Source organism: Cyprinodon tularosa, unplaced genomic scaffold (assembly GCF_016077235.1).
Source record: "Cyprinodon tularosa strain WSP-4 unplaced genomic scaffold, ASM1607723v1 ctg700, whole genome shotgun sequence".
Classification (NCBI taxonomy): Eukaryota; Metazoa; Chordata; class Actinopteri; order Cyprinodontiformes; family Cyprinodontidae; genus Cyprinodon; species Cyprinodon tularosa.
In genome coordinates this window covers 353717-377350 of record NW_024039453.1, presented here as the reverse complement: position 1 = coordinate 377350, position 23634 = coordinate 353717, and the positions used below count along the sequence as shown (strand labels likewise).

The 23634-nt window shown below is 36.7% G+C and overlaps 2 protein-coding genes across 3 annotated transcripts in view; one reads left to right on the top strand and one right to left on the bottom strand.

Annotated features, from left to right (window-relative positions):
• Positions 1–6143, bottom strand: part of LOC119772188 (SLIT-ROBO Rho GTPase-activating protein 3-like) — a 57658-nt gene extending 51515 nt beyond the window's left edge. For both annotated transcript variants that reach the window (XM_038268518.1, XM_038268519.1), the window contains exon 1: positions 5653–6143. In XM_038268518.1, the coding sequence (XP_038124446.1) occupies positions 5653–5719 (67 nt within the window). In that variant the 5' untranslated portion in view covers positions 5720–6143. The remainder of the gene's footprint in view (positions 1–5652) is intronic.
• Positions 6144–13379: 7236 nt separating this feature from the next.
• Positions 13380–22077, top strand: ptgis (prostaglandin I2 (prostacyclin) synthase). Its single transcript, XM_038268512.1, has 10 exons — positions 13380–13515; positions 13921–14044; positions 14141–14319; positions 14415–14561; positions 14661–14773; positions 16623–16804; positions 19502–19667; positions 19944–20125; positions 21252–21403; positions 21746–22077. The coding sequence occupies exons 1-10, from the start codon at positions 13445–13447 to the stop codon at positions 21903–21905; spliced, it is 1476 nt and encodes a 491-aa protein (XP_038124440.1). The 5' UTR covers positions 13380–13444; the 3' UTR covers positions 21906–22077.
• The last annotated feature ends 1557 nt before the right edge of the window (positions 22078–23634 follow it).

Here is a 23634-nt window from a genome sequence, read left to right as displayed (position 1 = left end):
TGGGGTGCCATGTCATCTGCTGGTGTTGGTCCATTGTGTTTTCTGAGGTCCAGGGTCAACGCAGCCACATACCAGGAAGTTTTAGAGCACTTCATGCTTCCTGCAGCTGACCAACTTTTTGGAGATGCAGATTTCATTTTCCAACAGGACTTGGCACCTGCACACAGTGCCAAAGCTACCAGTACCTGGTTGAAGGACCATGGTATCCCTGTTCTTAATTGGCCAGCAAACTCTCCTGACCTTAACCCCATAGAAAATCTATGGGGTATTGTGAAGAAGAAGATGCAATACACCAGACCCAACAATTCAGAAGAGCTAAAAGCCACTATTAGAGCAACCTGGGCTATCATAACACCTGAGCAGTGCCACAGACTGATCGACTCCATGCCACGCCGCATTGCTGCAGTAATACAGGCCAAAGGAGGCCCAACTAAATACTGAGTGCTGTACATGCTCATACTTTTCATGTTCATACTTTTCAGTTGGCCAACATTTCTATAAATCCTTTGTCTTTATTGGTCTTCAGTAATATTCTAATTTTCTGATATGATGAATTTGAGATTTTCATTTGTTGTCATTTGTAATCATCAAAATTAAACAAAATAAACATCTGAAATATATGAGTTTGTATGTAATGTATGAATATAATATACAAGTTTCACTTTTTAAATGGAATTACTGAAATCAATCTACTTTTTCATGATATTCTAATTTTATGACCAGCACCTGTACAGTTAATTCAAATTACAGTAGTATCGGATCAGTGTCAGCCAATACACTAAGCCCATGTACCAGAGCTCATTGTCCCAGGACTTTACTGTTGTGCAGAAAAGTACTTAATTCTACCCGCATGCATGTATCTACTTTCTAGGTGCAAGCCCACTTTAATCTTATTAATGTCACCTACAAGGCTGGAGTAAGAAAATCAAGGTTTTGTTAAATGCAAATTTATCAAAACTGAATGGCTGTGAATTAAAAAAAAATGTTTTCTCAAATATATTGCAGATGCAATTAATGCCCAGCCCTAAATCTAAGATGCATGTTAGAAGGAGGAGATGTGGCACAAGATCTCAAAATATTTAAACAGGGTAATATCTTTCATCCAAATGGGATTTATCTTGTAATTTGTTTTTCAGTTGCTGTCACCATGTCTACTGGTGATATAGCTCATACTAGGAATGTTGAATATAAGTGGAATTTCTTCGAGTGTAACACCATGCTGAATCCACGTATCATGATCCTTAGGGAAAGATCAGGGGACTCTATTTGCAGTAAAACTGATTCAGAAAGACATCAGTGCTTTTGATACTTTTTGATTTACTGCAGTTTAAAAACACACTGGTAAAAGTTGAAGTATCAACTTGACATCTTTACTCAAGTAAAAGTGAAAAAGTATGTGCTCCAAAAAATACTTGAAGTATAAAGTAACCTTTAAAAAAAACAGCCAGATGCCACTATATGATTTGAAGGCTCAATTTTTTTTTGAAAAATTCTTTGAGATGGGGCCAAGGATGAGGGAGGTCTTGTTGGTCTCCATCTACGGTCTCGACTGTGTTCGACCTTTTAGACATTTAAAAATCTTTTTCTGAATCCGACATTGTAGCATGGCATAGACAATTCACATTTGCAGTTTGAAGACCTGATTGCTTCTGATGTTTTCCTTTAGCTAACCAATGAGTGTTATATGACTCATCTAATTATACTAGTTTTCACTAGATGTGGATGGCACCAATGAACTGCATTGGATGGCGCACATGACGTGAAATAAATATTTATAAACAAACCGAAGCCAAGAGAAACGAGTAATGTTTGTTTTAAAAATGTAAGGAATAGAAAGTACAGATACTTGTGTGAAAATATTATGAGTAGAAGTCAGAAGTAGGAAGAAAAATAAGTAATTGAGTAAAGTATAGATACCTAAAAAGTGTACTTAAGTACAGTAACAAAGTATTTGTACTTGACACCTCTGGAAAATACTGATTCAATAAAACTTTAAAACAGTTTCACTGAACTCTTTAAATACATTCCTCTCAATTAATATGAAAAATCACTCCTAACTTTTAATGCTTCACCCACAAAAAGCAGTCAACAGAGATGTCCTGCATAAAAAGAAGAGATTAGAGGTGCTATCCTAAATATAAATACATCTGGGTAAATCCACACAGGGAAATAAGAAAGAAAAATGCATTTTTAACGGAGCTTGTCAAAAAAGAAAAAAAAAATAGAGGCTATGAGTTCATCCTTGCAACTTCTTTTTTTATTTAGAAACTCTCCTGAGAAAGATTTAAAAAAAGCAGGACTTCGGAAATAAAGCAACAATAGTAAGATATTTTCCCATGTACAGTGAGGAAAATAAGTATTTGAACACCCTCCTATTTTGCCACTTCTCTTACATCTTAGGTATCACCCCCCTAGGCCATATATAGGGTAAATTTTTCATAGTTACTGTTAAGATACGTAGGTGCATGTCCGCTGTTAGAGACATAATCTAAAAAAAAATCCAGAAATCACAATGTTATTTTAAAAACAATTTATTTGTATCATACAGCTGCAAATAAGTATTTGAACACTAGTTTATGAATTACGACCCTCAAAGACCTGTTTGTCTGCCTTCTAAGGCTACGTTCACACAGCAGCCCTAAAGTGACCCAAATCCTTTTTTTTTTTGCCCACATGCGACCTGGATCTGATCTTTTCATGGCAGTCTGAACAACATAGAAACAATTTTTTTCCAATCCGACCCAGGCCACTTGGCTATGTGGTCCTGAATCCGAAACAGTCTGATCTTTTCAAATGCGAACTGTGTCTGAACAGCCAGGTCGCATTCATCCGACCTGAACGCCATTAGTAACCGACATAGGTCAGTATTCTGTGTTTTGCTACAAAGAGGAAAAACACCATGCCGGACGATGATGCGGAGAGCAGTATTTTTTTAACCATCTTGAAAATATTGAGGTTTTAAGGTTTGGAAAGATCGCTAGATGCGATCCAGCACTACATCCTTGTTTACTTCCGTAAACACGAAGCACGCTGGCTTGTGACGTCATTGTGTCCTCTACTGTGGATGCGGGATAAATAAGCTGTATGAATGCATTTCACACAGGAGATTACATACCAGTCGTATATATTTGGAAATGTGGAGGGCAACGCAAAAAAAAAAAAAAAATTGGATTTCACAAAAAAAAATATCAGAATCAAGCATTAAGGCTTGCAGTATGAATAGGTGTCCACCTCCATTCCATTTACTATCTTAAATTAGATGCAACTGTTTGAGGTCGTTAGCTGCATGAATACACCTGTCCACCCCATTCAATCAGTAAGAATCAAACTACTAACATGGCCAAGACCAAAGAGCTGTCCAAAGATACTAGAGACAAAATTGTAATCCTCCACAAGGCTGGAAAGGGCTACAGGGAAATTACTAAGCAGCTTGGTGAAGAAAGTTTCACTGTTGGAGCAATCACTAGAATATGGAAGAAGCTAAACATGGCTGTCAATCTCCCTCAGACTGGGGCTCTATGCAAGATCTCACCTTGTGGGGTGTTAGTGATCCTAAGAAAGGTGAGAAAGCAGCCCAGAACTACAAGGTAGGAGCTTGTCAATGACCTGAAAAGAGCTGGGACCACCCTTTCCAAGGTTACTGTTGGTAATACACTAACACGTCCTGGTTTGAAGTCATGCATGACAGGGAAGGTTCTCCTGCTTAAACCAGCACATGTCAAGGCCCATCTTAAGTTTACCAATGACCATTTGGATGATCTAGAGAAGTCATGGGAGAAAGCTGTGTAGTCAGATGAGACCAAAATATAACTTTTTGGTCATAATTCCACTAACCGCGTTTGGAGGAAGAATGATGAGTAACATCCCAAAAACGCCATATCTAAAGTAAAGCATGGGGGTGGTAGCATCATGCTTTGGGGGTGTGTTTCTGCACATGGGACAGGGTGACTGCACTGTATTAAGGAGAGAATGACCAGAGCCATGTATTGTGAGATTTTGGGGACCAACCTCCTTCCCTCAGTTAGAGCATTGAAGATGGGTCGAGGCTGTAACTTCCGTCATGACAATGACCCGCAGCACACGGCCAGGATAACCAAAGAGTGGCTCTGGAAGAAGCATATCATGGTTCTGGGGTGGCCTAGTCAGTCTCCAGACCTAAAATCAAACTCAGCGTTTCTTAGCGACAGCCCAGCAACCTGACTGATCTAGAGAAGATCTGTGTGCTTGAGAGGGCCAATATCCCTCCTGCAGTGTGAGCAAACCTGGTGAAAAACTACAGGAAACATTTGACCTCTGTAATTGCAAACAAAGGCTGCTGTACCAAATATTAACTTTGCTTTTCTCAAGTGTTCAAATACTTATTTGGAGCTGTATCGTACAAATACATATTTTAAAAAATCATATATTGTGATTTGTAGATTTTTTTTTTCAAGATTTATGTCTGTCACAGTAGACATGCTCCTACGATGACAATTTCAGACCCCCCCATGATTTCTTAGTGGGAAAGCTTGCAAAATCCAGGGTGTTCAGTACTAGTTGATGACTGTGCCCATCTTTTTTTTTATTGTTTAATATATTGTCATTCAAATACACATACCTGCATGATAATTACTCTCTTTGCTTTGCATTTGTTACATGCGTCAAATTTTGCCTAATGGTGCACACATTTCTGCGATCAAACTGCATTTAACCTACCTTGCATTAAAACAACTAATTTACATTTCAACTAGTTGGTTTGTTTGTTTGCTTTGTAAACTAAGTAATCAGTTAGCATACAAAAAAGCCCAACCTTGCTTATAATGGGTTCAGATAGACTTAAGTGACACAGCAGCAGGAAATGTAAGACTTACATTAAAACCACAACAATGAGCGGTGCACCAAGACAAGCCTGCCATGCAATGCTTGCTCTGTTCCTGACTCTCCTCTCACCCTTTCTGCTGGTTCATCCAGTCACATATTTAGTGTCAGACAGTGAAATCCTTTCTTGGTTTATAATTCATACAGCAGCATGCATAATTCATGGACTTTCTGAACTGTTGGATGTGTGACCTTCTCAAGCATTCCCTCTTATTCGTTCTCATATCACACTGTGTCCTGATGTGGCAAAAAAGAAAACATAAATTTGATTACAAATTTGAAACAGATTATCACCATCTGTTTCAAATATATGATCCCAATGATAAGCTTCTGTAATGGATGGGGGGTCATTTAAGGAGTTGTTGTTTAGTTATCTAAAATTATAGCAGATTAATTGATCCTCTGGTAAAAAGCATATATTTCAAAACTTGCACAGAATAAATAAATTATAAACTCTAGCCTGGTTTGATTACATAGCCACACATGCAAGGCCAGGCATGTTGTAGCAAAGTGTCTAGAGCAGAGTCATCTGCAGTACAAGAATAGGTGCTTGCTTTATCTTTTGGTTTTACATATTTGAATTCAAATACAAACTCTAAATCTGAAAAAGTTACAGTGAAATGTGATGTCAGGGACAATTTCTGGCAAGAAGGAAAAATAACTTATCTAAACCATCTGTCCCACCCCACATTGCACACTTGAGACACATAAAGCTTATAGTAAAGTTATGCAACGGTGATCTTCCACCAAAAAATAACCCAACAACAACAGCAGCGGGGACTGACTGTCACCCACCTTTCACTTGGGTCTCGTATTCGGCAATAATCTCTTTGTCCTTCTTGACTTTGGCCTGAGATGACATTTTGCAGAGAGCGGCTGGTGCGATCCTCGGGTGTCGGTTTCCACAATGCGGCGTTCAGCCCCTCCGCATGCAGTCTCCACCGGGCAGCTGCGCAGCGAATCAGAACCAAGTCATGTCCAAATCGACGCAACTTTAGGACGTTTAAACGCACTTCAGCTTCTAGTGAATGCGGTGCTGCCGCGCTGCGTTTAGGGCGACGTCTTTCTCCAAGCGCTTAATGATCTCCGACCCTGACCCCTCCTCCTCCTTCTCCTCCTCCTTCTCCTCCTCCTCAGCAAACCACAAACCAATTCACGTCTAATATATATTTAATGCAAACAAAAGTCAGTTAAAAAGCTGGAAAAGTATTCCCCAGTTTGTCTCTCTTGTATTTGTTGCTGGCCTCTCCCTTTCTGTGCGCGTTCAGTGTTGCTGCAGATTTGGCTGAATGGATGTTGAAGTCAGTGGGAGACTCCTCCCCCAGCCTCTCTATTATTTCATGGATGATTTAAGATTCTCCTGTATGGACTGAAACGAAAATCTGTCTCAATAACAGATTGTATGTTGTCTGCAGTCATGAACATTGGATATGTCTTTGTTGGCATGTATGTGAATTGAATCTAAGCTCTCCAATGCTACAAATGCTGCAATCAGTTTCACACACACATTGATTTTTATGGTATTATAGCATGTGTGGTTTTAACTCTGCACCTATGGTTCAGTTATGATTTTACAGTCATGATTAAGCATTTGGCCATGTACTGTAGTTTCCTATTAACTACATCATTGCTTCTTGAAGTGGGGGACAAGACCCCACTGCAGGTGATAAGACCCCAACTGTGGGTTTGGACAGGAAAGAATTTAAGTATAGAGTTATTGCTCAGGTATTTGCACAAAGATGAACAGGTGGTTAGTGCTGTAGGCATGTCTGCTGGAAGAAAAATATTTCTTAAATAATTATCAGTGAATTAGCTTTCTGAATGGAAGCAGTTTGGTACATGTGGGCGTCTTAATTAATGAGACGAAGACAAGAGATAAAAAGGGGCACGGTTGTTTGTGCCAAATGGGCTGGTAGGAGTGTTTTAGAGACTGTTAGACTACTAAGATTTTCACCCACTATAATATCCTGTCCTGAAAGAGAATCGTCCAAAACAGAATGGTGTTTACAGAGGAGAGGCTGACTGGTTTGGGAAGATGAAAAGACAACAGTAACTATGCAGTTTGTGCACTAATTAAGATCTTTTACCAGAACAATTCACAATGCCTTTTTATTACTGTTATGTGAAACCCCATTTCATACAGTTGGTGTAAAAGCTATTCAACATGACTTCCTATAAAATATTTGTTGCTATTTGTTTTTTTATTTTGTTGCATTTCCTAAAATGTTGTATCACATGAGAGCAAGATTTGACACAGAGCAAAGAGCAGCTGCCGAAGTGAGAAGATTGCATTCTATCTGAAAGAAATATCCCTATATTTTGTAGCAAATCTCAATGAAATCTCCAGGTATATGGCAACTTTTATGAAACAGAAAAATAAAGAAGAGTATCTTCTGAAGAATTTCTATTGCGCCACAAACTTGAGAGAAAAATGAGGAAATGGTTCTCAGCATGAGACACAAACTAAAGTAGGTTTTAATTAAGTTCAAACATTGCATCTAACCAGGCAACGTTTCACACCTACAGTGTAGTGCTATTTGGTAGGACTGTCTGACACACTGTTTAACAACAAAACACCTGGTTTCTTTAAAGGCATACAGAAAACATATATAAATAACACAGAAAGCCACAATACCATACAGTTATTTTTGGTTATGCATAAAATGATTACTCATAAAGGACATTACCTTATGCTCTATTTCCGTTAAATAGCACAAACAAAATACATCCATGATTAACCTAATATGAGTTTTACAGTAACATAACACAGTATTTCACAGAGATCCCAATAAAAAATAATGTCAACTTTAAAGAGCTGAATAAGTCAAATTAGGTCAGTTTATTTTTAAAATGAAACTCTTAGTAGTTAATTTAAAGTCTGAAACCAAATTTTAGCTAAAGGTGATGCATGGCAAATGCTTGTATGAATTAGCTGTTTTATGTCTTAAATGCAGTTAAGATTGTGTTATTTACACTGTACTATTTAGTTTCTTAGAAAATATGGTTAATTGGGGAACACAATACAAAAACTAGACTATTCAAAAGAATATGTGTTGCATGTTTACATCCCATTTCAGTACACGATTACTTCAGGTGAGACACAGAGTGTCTCCTGCAAAGGTCACCGTCACAGGGCAACCCAGTGATTTATAGCCATGCAAAACTACTTTACATCCAAGAGCAAACTGGAGTCAATAGTTTCATGTAAAATACATTTTTGGAGGGCAATGAATGAATGTCAGAGTACATAATGTATTTAATAAAATACATAATAATAATAATAATAATAATAATAATAATAATAATAATAATAATATATAATGTATTTAATTTACATAATTGCTCCAAATCTTTAAATCCAAATAGAAACTGTACAATCTGATCACAGAAATGCTTTAGATAAGATTTGAAGAAAATTTGCATTACACCACGTTATTATGTACGAACAGAAAATGACATTTACTTTGACTTTTGTAGCAGTTTATAAAACATGTCACATTACATATAAATAAGAATGATCTTTTTAAAGTTCAAAAATGAAAAATATCGCAATATTATCTGTTTATTTGAAAAAATGATGCTAATTTCCATAAATGTAAATAATTTTGGACTCAGAACCTAGCAATTTACAGTTACGCTTATAACTCTAATATCTTTGTATGCAAGATGAAAGTAAATCTTGAACTTCATTTGGAAATTTAAGGTTTCAGAATTTGGAGGAAGAGTGGAAAGGCCCATAATCCAAAATGCCTGAGGTCCTTAGTAAACATTATGAATGATGATCTGTGGAGCTGGCGACAGCTATCTACAAGGAATTGTTTGAGTTTTTAATATTTTTCCTTTGTTTAAAAACTGTAGGAAGAAGCTGAGTTCATTTCCTAATAGGTCTTAGAAGTTGCTCAATCTACCAAAACGATAAAAACCTGCTTTGATGGTCATGAGACACTTTCCCTTTGTCGCTCAAAAGCCTGGAACTTTTGAAAGCTCACTAAGTGTTTTCAGGTCAATAACCATTGTTAAAAAGTGGTTTAAAGATGTTTTTAGGACCCCTTCATATTTTATCTTTGTAGTCATATGATCAAGATTATTATTGTACTTTTAAATATTTTAAGTGGCCAAGTACCTCTGATATACCTGGTAGGCTAGTAAAGCTAATGGGGCAGTAAAAAACAGAACATATCCCAAAGACAGACGTCAGACCAGACCAAGAACTTTGAGATTTTCTGTTGGCTGTTTTTGCCTGTATTGTGTTATGGATTGTTTTTATGTTGGACTAATTACTCCCATTCCAATAGTTCATTTCTTTAAGTCACTTCCCAGCCACCAGATAGCACCATAACTAGCTCCAGCTTCTGCCACTAATTATCCCCAAGACTTCCCACCTACTTCACCATTTTCATACCTGCCTCACTCTGCACTTACTGCCACAATGTAAAATAATCATTCTGCTTGCATGTTTTCACAGAAGTCTGTTACTCTACTTGTTTCTGCCATTCAGTTTTATTGGAAACACAACAGATTGTGGCTACAACCATCTGTGCAGCTGCTGGCCATGTTAGATCTTTTAGGCAGTTGCAGGCTACCTCTGATCTTCTGATCAGCTGAAAGCCAAGTCTGACCTTCTGGGCAGCTGCAGGCCACGTTCGCACCTCTGGGTAGCTGCAGGCCATGTTTGCACCTCAGGGCAGCTGCAGGACACATTTGCACCTCTGGGCAGCTGCAGGCCCCGTTTGCCCCTCTTGGCAGCTGCAGGCCACGTTTGCCCCTCTTGGCAGCTGCAGGCCACGTTTGCCCCTCTGGGCAGCTGCAGGCCACTTTTGCACCTCTGGGCAGCTGCAGGCCACTTTTGCACCTCTGGGTAGCTGCAGGCCATGTTTGTACCTCAGGGCAGCTGCAGGACACATTTGCACCTCTGGTCAGACATGTTGTGGACAGACATCTGCAGGCAACGCCCCAGTAAGACACGTTCTGATCAAACAGCTGCAGGCCACACCTGATCTTATGGACAGCTGCAGGCCACTCCTGACCTTCTGGACATCTCCAAGCTCTGTCTGACTATTACTACAGGCCCCTACTCGCAGCAGGTCTTTTCTGCAGATTCAAGCCTCGGCTAATCCTGTGTCCTTACTGAAGACTAGCCGGATGCTGTCAGCTACTCCGGTTTGGGTCTGACTCTGCATGAACTGTCGGACTCAGTCCTGTTGATCTCAGGTAACTGCCTCCTGCCACTTGTCTGCAACACCCCTCACCCTTGTCAATAAAACATCAAATGAGAACCATTACTGTGTCCATGATAAAATATAGCATGTTTTGCCAGAGCGCTTTGACATTTTGTGTCAGTGTAGGTATTGATTTTAAACAGTTTTTCCACAGTTTAAAAATAATTACCTTGCAAAGCAATTTTACTTACCCTTGTATAAACAGGAAATATACAATCTCCTTTGACTGGCTTTTTATGTGAGCTTAATTTAGTAGAGCGTAACCATTTATACACAGGTATAATTACATAATATTTTATTTTTCAGAATTCTATGCCGACAGTGCTGATAGAGTGATCAGGACGTTAGATGCTGTCGCATTATGGGGATCCTTCCATGGTAAATCCATTCTCTAGAGATTCTACTTATCACTATATGATAAGTAGACATAGATTCTTATAAATAACATTTTGACAAAAAAGTTTTCAGTGCTGTATATAAGAGATTTACCTGGTTATTATAAAAGTAAATAACTGTAAATTAGATTTTACTGGTTGTTATGAACAAATCATGCAGTTAAAAGCAAATTTGAACAGATGCAGGTTGATGAAAATCTAATGTCAAGCTTTGGGGTCTACTTATATCTGGCTGCTACCGAAGCTTAAAGCTGCAGTCTGTAACATTGAGGAGAGAGCAGACTTCGACTGAAAATTTGAACAAAAACAGGTTTCACGTCACTCCCCCACCCTCTCTGCTTCACTCATGCCCCACCTCCAAGCTCCACCCCTCTCACAGCATCTGCGCGGCTACCGCATGCGACCAGAAGGGGGGGGGGGGGGGGGCGATTCAGCGTTTACGAGCTGTGATTGACACTCCATCAGACGCTCCTCTGGCTGTGATTGGTTGTTTTGACTCGTCCCGAATTATTCTTTCCAGATTGAAATACAGGCAGTAGGCGGTACCAATTGAAGCAGTTTCTTTTACAGGTTACATATCACATGTACTGCTGTCTGGGCATAGGGACAGTTTTAGCCAATATGACAAAAATTGATTTTTAAAAACTTACAGACTTCAGCTTTAAGGGAGAAACAGTTGTATGTACCTATTACCACCACCCACTGGAATTAAGGTGTAGTGAAGTTTCTCTTCTGCTAAGATAGAGAACTTTTTTCCCTTTTTTTTCTTTTCTGAGAAAGGGATATAGGAGATGCATTTGTATTTCTTTAGTTGAATATTTTATTTACCTAAAATTCCACAGTCACTCTTTACATTCTATATTCTAGTGTATATGGGAGTAGTCAGCATCAAAGGTAGCTTATTTAAATTTGGGCTGAAAGTTATATGATAGCTGTAGGAGGAGCTAAATAAATGTTGTAATGATGAATACTAATTCTAATATGAATAAGAAATGCACGTGCAGATTAAATATGTGCATATTTTTCCTCTGTCACTGAAGAATTGATGCTTTCATTCATGGCAGTTAAATTCCTTTCTGTGGGCTAGAGTTTTTCACATGGCTCCTTTAAGGAGGAGCATTAACGTGTGAGGGGCTAAATAAGCTACATGAAGATTTACTTTATTTTCAGAATTTTCCCTTTAAATTATAATTCTCATGGTTTGTGTTGATTTCAAACAATATTAGGCCAACTGTATAATATTGTAACATTATCATTATTGATTATCTTTATGTAGACAATCTTCTAAGTGTTAAAAAAGAGCAACTTGGACAAGTTTCTACCGCAGAACTACAGACCTGTCCTTAACCCCATCCACTTACATGGCTTACATGTTCTAGGCAGTACAGAGACTACCCTTGTCAAAGTTTTCAATGACATCATTAAGAATTCAGACTGGGAATCATTATTGGAACTTAATGCAGCATTTGACTCTGTTGTTCACTTCATTTTATTAGAGAGACTGGTAAACTCACTCAACCTTTCTGCTACAGCAATGGACTGGTTTAAATCCTATTTGAAGGACAGTTACTTTTTTGTGTAAGTACGTAACTTTTTTATCAGAGATCACAAAATTCAATGTGCCATTCCTAAAGGGTCCCTCTTAGATGTCCTTTTATTTTAAAACTTGATGCTCCCTCTTATTCAGATCTAAATAAATTAAAACATAAGTTACCATGCAGACTACACACAGGTGTACATTACAATGCCACCAGGTGACTATGAAACCGTTCCAATGCTGGGTGAGGTCATAGAAGAAACACATGCATGGATGTGCCAACATTTTGTAAAGCTGAATTACTTTTATTGTCCAACTATAGTTATATTTTCTTAATCATTTAATCTTATTGAAAATGTCTTATCCATTATTTTATATTCTTTTATATAATCCTCTTATTTTAATGTGCAATTTTTATTATTTTTAATTTGTGTTTGGCTCTTCGTCAATGCAACGTTATCTTCTTTGTTTTCCCCTCTTGTACAGCAATTTGAACAGCCTTGCATTAAAATGTGCTATATAAATAAAGTTGCCTTGCCTTAGGTTAATTAAGTATCCTTTTAAGAAAATGTTCTGAGTCAAAAGAAAAAAATAAGCACATTATTGACAGGAAATGCCTTAACTCTGACAACACTTTCAATTAACTTTGCAGTTGATAGAATTGTTTGGTTAATGCATATGCATTATCGCCATCTGTTAGTAGACAATGAGAAAAACAACTGCTGGGAATGTTTTGAATACCTTATGCATTGGTTCATTAAGTATAGAGTATTTGATCCAGATATGAATAATAAGAAGTTCTGTTGTACACAATCTTCACTGAGTCATAGTTTCACATCTTATAACGTTAAACTGCAAGATGTCATATCTTTGGTATTTTTTAACGGCTGGTTTTAGTGTGACAGACTTGTCAGCAGTAGTTGTTTTTTTTCTGTTAGGGATTTAGTTAAAACCACAGTTGATGTAAAACATAAAAAAGAGAAGTTGGTTGTGGTAAGAGTGGTTTTTATGATTGCTAAACCTTAAGAGTTTTGATGCACAATATTTGATCGCTTCATCTACTGCAAAAGAACTTGCAAGAATTTGATGTTTCCATAGCCATGAAACTTTGAAAACCCTATGGGACTGTTTCTGGTGAGGCTGAATATGCTTAATGAGATTCTCAGAGCCATTACTATATATTCCATTCATATAGATTAGGCTATATTTATTCAAATCAGATCAGCCTAATATTGGTTTTTTGTTACTGTTGTTTTGTTTTAAGCTGTCAGACACTATCTTTTGTAGTTGGTTGTGCAAGACTTTGTGTCGCTTGCCGCACCTTTCCACGCCCCATCGGCAAATGGTGATTACAGCAAAGCCAGGCTCGGAGTTATAAGCAGGCTGACAGCAGTTATAATCTACAGGGCTGCTCAAGTGTCAGATCATAGACAAACATGTTGGGAACGGCTTTCTTACTTTTAAACGGACTGCTTATACTACTACTTCTTTTCACCTTTCGTGCAAGGTAAAACTCTATTTTTTGATTTATCTATATCTTATTTATATTTTCTAAAAGTTGAATTGATATCAGTTTTAATCTGAAATTGTAATACATTTTTTAAAATATGTTCTATAAGCTTTTTTTGTTAAAATTTGATTAAATGGTTTAAATCTGATATTACATTTTAAAGCATATCTGCATGTAGCTTTATATATGAAAAAATATACATATTTTAAGCATACAGTTTTGCTATGGCTAAAGTTACTTAAACTCAACACCCTATTCATTAATTCAATAAAACAAACACAGACACTTTTAGATGATTTTATGAAAACATGAAACCTGTTTGGTGAGATTTATGAATGTGTGAAAACGTAGATATGCAAACCACAGTGCACAAATTTGAATGAGTTTCCTTGTTCCTGACAGAAAGAAGAATGAGCCTCCTCTTGATCTTGGCTTCATCCCATGGCTGGGTCACGCTCTAGAGATGAGAAATGATGTTACAAAGTTTCTTGCAAGAATGAAAGACAAACATGGGGACATCTTTACAGTATGTTTCTGCAAATACTGAATTACCACTACAATAAGGCAAAAAAATAACAAGCAATAAAAACAAAAGCACTTAAACAGAAATATACTCTTGTAGGTTCGTGTTGCTGGTTTATATATAACAGTTCTGTTGGACCCACACTCCTTTGATGATGTGCTGAATGACAACACCAATAGCTTTGACTCCACCCACATCAGAGGGCAGCTCTTAAAACAGATCTTCAATCTGCAGCTTCCAGGAAACTACCCCACATCTGAAAGGAAATGGATGGAACCGTAATGCCTTAAATCTTAATATTAATAATAAGAATGAAAAAAACATTTATAACTAGTTTAAGGAAGATTTAATTCTCAGATGATTTTCTTTTCAGACATTTCCAAGGTCTAAATCTTGATAGACTGAATACTTCCATGAATATTCATCTTACCAGTGTGATGCTGAAAAGTTTTGAATCCTGCAGCCCGTCAGAGTGGAGAGAGGAAGGATTGTTTGAGCTCTGTTACAGTTTTCTTTTTAGGTAACATAGAACATGAGAAGACATGCACGATGACCCTGTTGAACTGCAGCAAAGCAATGGATGGAAAATGTGTGTTTAAACCTGACTGTTTTCTGACAGAGCTGGATATCTCACATTGTTTGAGAGGAAGGATGATGTTGCTGCCATCTATGAGGAATTCCGCAAGTTTGACAATCTACTTCCTAAACTGGCTCGCAGTTCACTGAAGCAAGGTAAGGTGTCTGAAACATTGAAACTGAAAGCGCACTGCTCACTTTCCCTCAGTTTTTTCTAAACTCTTTTGTTATTACAGTAGAATTATTAGGATTTTAGGTTTAAAGACACGCTAACATAGTCCTCGGCAGTTTTTACAATATAATTACAAATTTTAAATACAGTTTATTGGGACTTTCTGTGTAAAACTTAACAAATAAGTTCATTCAGTTGAAGCAGATAGAAAGAGATGGTTCAATTTTACAAAATAAGAATCTTCAAGACCACCATGCATTTATATTAGAGCCATTTCTTCTCAGATATGCCTAAAAAATAGTTATTGAGCTAAGTTAAAACGTCAAAAATGTAAGTGCCTGTATCAGCATTACATTTCTGATGTTATGTTGTAGCAAAAATATGTATTTCTTTTACTCTGTGAATGTCTTTTATGAATGTCTTAGAACCCCTTTGTTTTTGTTTTTTTTTACATTACAGGGCAAGTGACTGTTTCTTGTTATTACATTGCCCTTAATTTTTGTCATCAAAAGATACATTAAATGTTATAAAAGTAATAAGGTCTTCTCCTGCCTTCCAAAAACACTCTTAGTCTGAAATATTGATTTTCACTGAGAGTCCTATAAAGGATTAATAAGAAAAAAATGGAGCTAAATCACCTTGAGTCCTGGAATAAACCCTTTTGGATGTGGCATGATACTTAAGGCTCATCTCCCTTTGGGATGACAACTCCTCACATAAAGTCAGGAATAGTTTTGATCAAAGTTCTATGCTAGTAAGAGACACAAATTCCAGATTCAAATTGAAATAATTTAGAATGATGTGAGGTATTTTATGAAGAAGGTGCAAAAACCTCAAGACAAAACTAGGCATTTGTAAAACTCTTTAAAAAATATGTTGAACAATGTTTTACATTGAAAGAGAATTATGCAATGATCATGATTACTATGTCATGATTCATCCATGTTTTTTTCTCTGCTTTGTTTCTCCTCTATACTTCTTTCACAATTAGTAATCATTGTCACCTTGGGGACTGTTTTCTGAGTCAGGTATAAGGATGTACAGAGAAATTCCACCTGAAAGACTGGATAATCCACTGGCATGAAAACTGTGAACTCTTTCTTATAATCAGGAAATGAATGAAGGAAAATAAACAATGCTTTCTGGCTAAGAATTTTTTTAAACCTCAGAAATGTACAGTACAATGTTTGGAATGTTATCTTTGCTGGTTGAACGCTGCTGGCTTTACTTTTATGAGAGCATTGGAAAGGCCGTGTTTACAATTGGAAATATAATTAGCAGCAATTGTATTAGTGATCATGGCATTTTAGTTGTACTACTAAATGTAACTGCTTTATCTTATTAACTTTGATTAGAATGTTCAATAATGGTTAAGTTAGCAACAGTTGTTTTTTTAAGGCTCTGACATAATTCAGTGATAGATTTTTAGCCAAAATGGATGTAAAATATTTAGAAATACTTCTAATTTTAATTTTAAATTATCATCCCAATAGAGAGAGCATATAACATTTGAAATCCATATGTTCCTGTTCGTTACTCTTGCATCTTTGAATATGTACACCAAATTATTATTTTGTGTATTTTTAAAAAGTCCATTGTTATCTTATCATTACTCACACTAATAGTATGATGACAGTAAATTCACTATATATTTACCAGCAGTACCCTGTGCAACTGTAACTGCAGCAAATTGTGACTCTGACAATTATTGACTTGCAATAGTGCACTTCAAATAATGACAAAAAAACAACCAAAAAGAAAAAACTGCAATAAAACAATACTTGCCCTACTACTTGTTCACTGATCTATGTTTCCATCCATATTTTATATCAGAGGAAAAGAAGATGGTTGCCACATCCCAGGAGCGGCTGTTGGAACTGCTGTCCCCAAAATGTCTGAATGGGGAATCGGAGGCTAATTCCTGGCAGCAGAGCTATGTTCAGTTCCTGCAACAGCAAGGCATAGATGTGGACATGCAGAAAAAAGCTCACCTACTGCAGCTGTGGACCACACAGGTGGGAGCTTTTTGTATTTTCCTTGATGTAATGCATATTTACAAAATCATAAACACACTGACAAACACACCCGTATTTGACTTAACAGTGATACCCTTTCACTGAAACACTCACTTGGCCTGTCAACAGTGAAAAAATAAGAGCAGTTGGATTCCTTGCCATCAAATTACTCAGGGGGGCCTGCCTCAACCTGTTGATTAGAGAGGACTTCCTTTATTTTTCTTTAAAGTTTCGATCACATGGATGACTTTCCATGTCAAATTATCTGGTACAGGTATCCAGTAATTAATTGTGTAAACATCAGCTAGTATGAGAAATGTGTTAGTCAGTGCTGAAGTTGCTTCCTTTTTAAGGTATGTCACATAGTTTCAGGGGCTTATGCCCTTAAGCAAAGCTATCAGTCATGACCTTTCTTCAGGTTATAGTGCAGCTCTTTGTAGTCGCGTATAACTCTTTTATATGGCCCCAATGCCCTTTAAATGCAATTAAAAAAAATCACAGTATCTTACTTACATATTTTCTCTTTTGTCAAGAGTTAGTATTTAAAGTGAATAATGACTCTGCCATTAAAGAGATGTTAAAGCACTGTTTACATATCAGTTACCTAGAAACATAGTGTGTGAGGTACTAATACGAGTTGGATTTCTAAATAGCTGTTCACCAGCCCAGACAAGTCAATGCCAAGTGGTGTTATGCCAAGTGGTGTTATCCCTCAGAGCTGCCAGGTGGGGGAGAAATTGAGCTGTTTATTGTTTGCTTTTTTAGTGCAACATTTTATCCATAGAATTTATTCTTCTTTGTTAACCTGTCATTCTCACTGCAAAAGAGACTCAGCTTTTCTAAGGAGATTTAGAAACTTCCAGATATTTTTGCAATATCCTGTAGGTACCAGTATGCGAGTGGACATTATCTGTCCTACAATGAAGTAGCACTGCAGAGAACAGAGGGATTAGATTTTTGGCTGGTGAGAGTTTCCACAGGGATTGTAGCTTTTATATGTGTTTTAGGCCTACCTCTGGATTTTTCTAAGCAAGGTGTAATGCTTCCATTTCACTCTGTCCACCACCATTGGTGAGTCCTGCATTTCTTGTAGGTTGGAACGATTTTTTTTAAACCTATACTTAATTTTAGGAACTGATACCTACTCTACATAACCAAATATACAAGTAATAATTTTCATTTTCACAGAATGGTTTAATGCTTTATACAAGTTCTTCCAGGTTTAAATTTAAAGTTGGGGCAAGATTTTAGTTAACTCACTCAACATATTGGTAGGAAAATAGAGAACAGGACAAGGCATAAAGAAAATATGCTGCTGCTTTGGGTGCATCAAGAGATGTATTGTAAAATTAACCAAAATAATTATCACGTGTCACCCAGAATGGAAGTAAGATTTCCCATAAACAATTGATCCTCTCCATCAGAAATGTCTTTTTTTTTTTCTCCTTTTAGATGTAGAGGTACAGTAAGGAACTTATTTGGTACAGTGTGTAGGCAGTGTTTACTTTCTGGTTCCTGAGCCAATCATATGAGAATTAACCTAACAGTCATGTTTTTGGACTGTGGATGAAAAATGGAGTACCCAGAGTGAACCCACCAATTCCCTGGGAGAACATGCAAACTCCATGCAGAGACCCAAGGCAGCAAACTGAACCCATAACCTTTTTGCTGCAAAGCAGCAGCAATAACCACTGCACATCCCTGACATGTTCTAATTGTTGTTATTTGAAACAGAAAGGCAAACATTCTGTGAATACTGCTAACCTTTTGTATGGTAAATATGTGTATATGTACTTCTTACAAAAGATAAGCTAGGCCAAATGGGTGCAAATATGTCTGACAAGCTGATACAGCCTCTGTATGAACATTTATCACTGTCCTGGATGAGGTCAAAAGTGAACTTCAGAAGTTCGAATTTCCACTAAGGTGTATTCATTTGTAGAGCACTATGGTACTCATATCTTCTTTAAAACTGTTAAGAAACAAAAAAAAAATATAACAACCCAGTAGAAATAGTGGTGGTGTAGTAGTGGTAAGTTTCTTGTTCTTCTCTTTGTGCAGGAACACAAATAAAGAGTTTACGTAAATTAGAGCATTGTTTTGTGGAGAACATACAGTCTTCATAGTATGTTTAATACTTACATAAATAACCTGCCAAAGCCTAGTCTAGACTGGGCTCTAGACTGGACAATAGTTTCTTTGGCTTAATAAAATTAGCTTAACCTTACAATGTTGTTAAGCATTCCTGAACAAGACCATCTGCTCTTTTGTTAACACCCAAACACATACAGTGTCATTACCTAAGACTTTAGGCACTTTTTTATTCAAAGTTATTCTCAGGACAGAACAACAATCTGTTGTCACTCTTGTCACTTCGGGGGCAGTGACACTGTTGTCAGAAGAGAGCTGACCTTAGATGTGCAGAGGTAAAAAGAACAGTTCCCTTAACCCTTAGCAATTACTGTCTGACAGCCTTGCTTTCCTGACTCTGTGGATCTGAGAACAGTTTCTACAAATTTCAGACTCATTCGTTTCTTACACCAGTCATATCTAAACTGCAAAACTGAAGAAAACATTTGTAATATTTTATTGTTGCATTTGTTCAAACAGAAAATTATATTTTGATTTAATCTCCTGAGCAGATTTATGGACTAGATATTGAATGCAAAGTCTGTGTTCTGTGTTTATTTCTTTTAGTGCAACGCTGGACCTGCTGCCTTCTGGCTCCTCAGCTTCCTGCTTACTCACCCTGAGGCTATGGAGGCTGCTAAGTCAGAGATCAGAGACCTTCTTTCTCTCCAGGATACTTCCCTCCAGCGACACCACTTGAACTGGCTGGAAGGAGCGAGCACACCTGTATTTGGTACATGACTATGGTCTAACTGCCTCTTATTGTTTAAATGTGCTCTGCCACTCTTGGTGGTAACCATCTAACCAGGGTGGACAAAATTGTTCTTTGACTTTTATGAAAAAGCATGCAATGTTTGACCCAATTAAATCAGAATAACCTCAATTTCATGTTATTTTATTGTTGTAAATGTTTGTGCCTTTCTAGATACTGCCTGAAGGCACTTGCTGATTTAACCAGTGGTGACAACCCTCTGACATCATCCCCTTCTGTGTCTTTTACACTCTGTAGATAGCATTTTGAATGAGACCTTACGGCTTACCACTTCAGTATCGATCCGAAGAGAAGTTGTTCAAGACAAGATCCTTCGAATGGCCAATGGAAAGGAGTACCGCCTGAGACGTGGGGATAGAGTGTTACTGTTTCCTTTTCTCAGCCCTCAAATGGACCCAGAGATTTACGAAGAGCCAGAGGTACTTAACATGCGATACAGAGGTTCATTTGGTTCTAAGCTCTGAGGGAGCTGCAGAGGTTTACATTTCAGGTGTGAAAAAAATCTGTTGAAAGGACAGCTACTAGTTGGGCAAACCTCTAGTACAGGCATGTTCAAAGTCTGGCAAGTAGCAAGCTTTTAAAAGACAATAGATCAAATTTGCTATGTTCTATAAGCCATGTAGGAGATTCTGGTCAGATCAGATCCAAATGTTACTTTGAGCCAACATGCAAAATGATATATGTGGAGAAAAAACACCCTAAACAACCTTTTGTCATGCTGGAACATGGTGGTGGACATATTTTGGTGTGGGTGAAGCTTGCCTCTGGAAGGGACACATACACTGGATTCGGATGGAGATAAATTGAAGGCAATCCTGAAGAAAACCATTTTGACAATGTAGAAGACTTAAAACTTCGGTGGAGATTTATATACAGTAGGACACTGACTTTAAACATTTAGCCAGAGCAACAATACTATGGTGTAGATTAAACATTTTCAATTCAATTCAGTTTAATAATCCTTTACCAATTTCAAAGGGAAATTCTGTTCTTTTTAACTTGTGAAATACTAAACTAGATTCAACATTAAATCTGTGAAAAGAACTGATGATAAATGCTTAAAGACGCTTTCCATCCAGTCGGACTTTTTGATATTTCTACTGTGCAAAATGTTAAGTCTCTAAATGTACACACCTGGCAGAAACATACCAAGAAAGAATCTCCGCTTCAGTTGGAGCAGATAGCCGCTCCACAATGTGCCAACCAAGGTGGCTTGAAGACACATGCATGAAAACCGTGTATCATTCTCTTTCTGTTACAATAGAAACTATTCTGTGCTGATCCATCTCATAAAATCCTTATAAACAACAGGTTATTAGCTTTAATATAACAAATTACGAAAGATATCATATTTTTGCGAAGCACAATATGACATCGGAAAAGCAGTAAATAAGATGATTTATCTTTGTTAATTCTGCTTGTCTTTATTGGTTAATCATAAGTGTAGATTATTTTTAACAGATGGTGTAGTGGAGGAAATGCATAATAGGACCTTTTGCATCACATAATTTATGCACATCTGTTTCATTCTCATTTCTCTCACAGATGTTCAAGCATGATCGCTTCCTAAATAAAGATAAAATGGTGAAGAAAGAATTTTTCAAGGATGGAAAACAGCTGAAGGACTACATCTTACCCTGGGGCGCAGGGAAGAGCATCTGCGTTGGGAGAAAGTTTGCTGTTACAACCATTAAACAGTAAGTTTACAGATACAAAGCCTTTTAATGTCATTCTTCTTTCATCTTATTGTTTCGAGAAAAAAATTGCACATATGATCACAGCATTTCATGCAAACACCAAACCATTAAACATATAAGTAATTTTCCTCATTATAATTATTATTATTAATCTCATTATTTCATGTTAGCATATTTGTAATTGCTTATACTCAATAGTGATATGAAAGCTGTAAGACCATTTCTATAAAGGTCAAACTGTGTAATCAATGCATGAAAGTATATTTTCATTACATTGCATTTTGTTTTTTCAGAATGTTCACCAAGTTTAAAGTGTTAAGATATTTAATACTTGCCCTACAGATTCGTGTTCCTGCTTTTGACCCATTTTGATCTGGAGCTGTGCAACCCAGACACCAAAGTTCCTCCATTTAATCGCAGTCGCTTTGGGTTCGGGATGCTGCAACCAGATGGCGATCTGCAGGTCAGATTCAGACTCAAGAGGACACAGCCTGAGATGTGAGATGTTGAAATACCTAACTAAAGTTACATCTTGAATGAAATATTTCTTAAAAATATTTTTTGTATAATGTAATATTGCACTATTAATTTTTTTCATACCTAATCTGTTTGACACTAATTGTATTTAAGTTTGTTGTGTGTTCATTTTATTTGTAATAAATGGTGAAAAGTCATTTCAACCTCTGGTTTCTTTCATCAAATAGCAAGTTATGACTCTATAGTGTGGTGGTGGAAACACAGCTGTCCAGTTGATGTTCTTAAGTTGCTTATATTTTAAATGTGAGACTGTTTTCTTTTACATAATGAAAATGCAGCTAAAACAAATAGAAGTATTTTCTTTTGCATATTTTTTTCTTGTTTTTACATTTCTAAGGGTCTTCTCTAAGAATGGTCAGTCTTGATTTTTCTCTAAATTCTGAAATGTATGTACACTGAAAAAAAGAATGAAACCGTTTTTTTGCATTTACTTAACCATATTTAGTTACTTTAACACAATTGTTTCATGTTAACAGGGTAGGACATAAAACAATTGTGTTAAAGTAACTAAATATGGTTAAGTAAATGCAAAAATCAGTTGCATTCTTTTTTTCAGTGTATATTATGGGTTCATCTCCAACAGAAAAATGTCATTATTGTTACCTCATAACAATAAAGACTCTTGATTCTTGATTATGTTTCAAAATAGTCTAACTTTTGCCTTAAACATTTCCACATCTGATGTGGATTGATGTTTATGTTACATCAGCAATGATTTACTGTAAATTATGTTGTGTTTTTCTGTTATATTTTTGTATAGATGATATAACTATTTAGTAATTTATTCTTAAACTTAACCTTGATTATAGAGATTACTTCTCTTGAATGACTTTTAAAATCCACAATTTGTGTTTGCACTGTTCTGCATTTAAACCAAGCGTGCCTTTGTTCATTTATGAAGGGATTTTTGGAATTTGGATTAAAAAAACCATCCATATAGTATATAATGTTGTGCTGATGTTTTCAGTCAATTTCCAGTTACTTTTTTGCTCAGATTATTTTCTTTCAAACCTCTTTAAAAGACATAAAGATAAATTCTATTTACAGTATATATAAAAAAAGATTAATTTCAGACATGTAGATGGATTTAGCCTTCTTTATAAAATAATTTAGTCATGTGCAGTTTATATGGTTTTATTGGTAAATCTTTTTCTATATAAGGAAACAAAGCTGACTGTATCATTCAACTTTCTTAGCATCAATCCCCCTACATGAATAAGTATTCAGCAGCAGAAGAATGTTGACTGCATCATGTCCTTAACTTAGCAGCAATCCCTCGTACATGCATATCAACATTGAATAGGCAAAATACCTTTCAACAAGAAGAAGCCTTAAGGAATACCTGTCTTTGTGTAAGCAGTAATCTGCCACAGCCCAGTAGGGGGTTACACAGAATCACATAGAAAACAGTGCTGTAGTAGCACTTATAAGTAGGGGTTTTAGTTGCTTTATTTGGTAGTGCAACACTGCTAAACATATTAGCTCAAAACCCTGGGTATATACAGAAAGTAGTGGTAGCATATGTAATTTATTTCTTATAACTTCATCTGGAAATGGGTTTGTTTGTCTCACAATTATCATCTTGGAATGGTGCCACATGTCTATTTAGCTCACCTTCGTTGCAAGCTAGAAATCCAGTGGAATCTTCAAATAGCCCCAATGGGAACTACAATATGTGGTGCAATAGCAATTTA

Coding starts and splice junctions, on each gene's coding strand:
- ptgis (XM_038268512.1), top strand. CDS start 13,445: ATGTTGGGAACGGCTTTCTTACTTTTAAACGGACTGCTTATACTACTA. Junction 14,320..14,414: donor GAAAGGAAATGGATGGAACC/GTAATGCCTTAA, acceptor TTTTCTTTTCAG/ACATTTCCAAGGTCTAAATC. Junction 14,774..16,622: donor TCGCAGTTCACTGAAGCAAG/GTAAGGTGTCTG, acceptor ATTTTATATCAG/AGGAAAAGAAGATGGTTGCC.